The 881-nt window shown below is 40.5% G+C and overlaps 2 protein-coding genes across 2 annotated transcripts in view; both read right to left on the reverse strand.

Moving 5' to 3' along the window:
• The window catches only part of LOC116690438 (cell adhesion molecule 3), a gene marked incomplete at its 5' end in the record, with an annotated part of 3341 nt that extends 3064 nt beyond the window's left edge, over positions 1–277 (reverse strand). The window contains 1 exon segment of the mRNA XM_032517397.1: positions 1–277. Coding sequence (XP_032373288.1) covers positions 1–265 — 265 coding nt within the window.
• Positions 1–881, reverse strand: part of LOC116690432 (Schwann cell myelin protein) — a 20002-nt gene that overhangs the window by 14118 nt on the left and 5003 nt on the right. The window lies entirely within an intron of this gene.

Raw genomic sequence — 881 nt, forward strand, 5'->3', positions numbered from 1 at the left:
TGATGTTGTTTGTGAAGCTGACCTTACAGCTGATATTGGTACCGTGGTGTTCAGCTGAAGAGTTAAAGGTCAGGGTTGAGCTGTGTCTCCAAGTGACAGCAGTCAGATTCTCAGTCCTAAAATCAGTGATGTTTCCTGGGATGTGAGAGTCCTTCTCTCCTGCTCCTCTCCACGTCCAGGTGATTTCAGGATCAGATCCAGAGCAGAGACCAGGAGCAGTGCAGCTCAGTGTGCTCTGCTGTCCCTCTGTCAGAGGAGGAATCATCACTGTGGGCTTCTGGGTCAGATCTAAAGGAACAGCAGCAACTTAAATTTAGGGCAAGCTAATCGCATTATTTGTAAAACAGCTCAGTGGGGTCAGTGGTGGAATATAACTAAATACATTTACTCAAGTACTGTACTTAAATACAAATTTGAGGTACTTGTACTTTACTTGAGTCTTTTCTTTTCATCTCAAAGATAAATATTGTATTTTTTACTCCACTACATTTATCTGACAGCTTTAGTATTCTGCATTAAGATTGTAAATACACCAATCAAAATGGTGCATTTCATAAGCACAAAAATGAACATTGTCGATGTTTATATTTGTTGTAGCACTTCATACCTTTGACAGAAACAGTTGTTCTTGGAGAGAATCTAAATCCATCTGTCCTCTCATTCAGTAAACCATTAACTCTGAGCTGATATGATCCAGAGTCTGACTCAGTGATGTCATTGACCATGATGCTGCAGTTCTACGATCTCACATTCAGGGCCTCCAACAGTGACACTCGTCCTCTGAACCCAGACTGAGTTTTGTTGTTGTTCTTGTTAGTGTTGAATATGATGTCTGAATCAGTACATTTTGTTTTGGATGGTTCACATTTGTACCAAACTAC

The sequence above is a fragment of the Etheostoma spectabile genome, chromosome 6, assembly GCF_008692095.1.
Source record: "Etheostoma spectabile isolate EspeVRDwgs_2016 chromosome 6, UIUC_Espe_1.0, whole genome shotgun sequence".
NCBI lineage: Eukaryota > Metazoa > Chordata > Actinopteri > Perciformes > Percidae > Etheostoma > Etheostoma spectabile.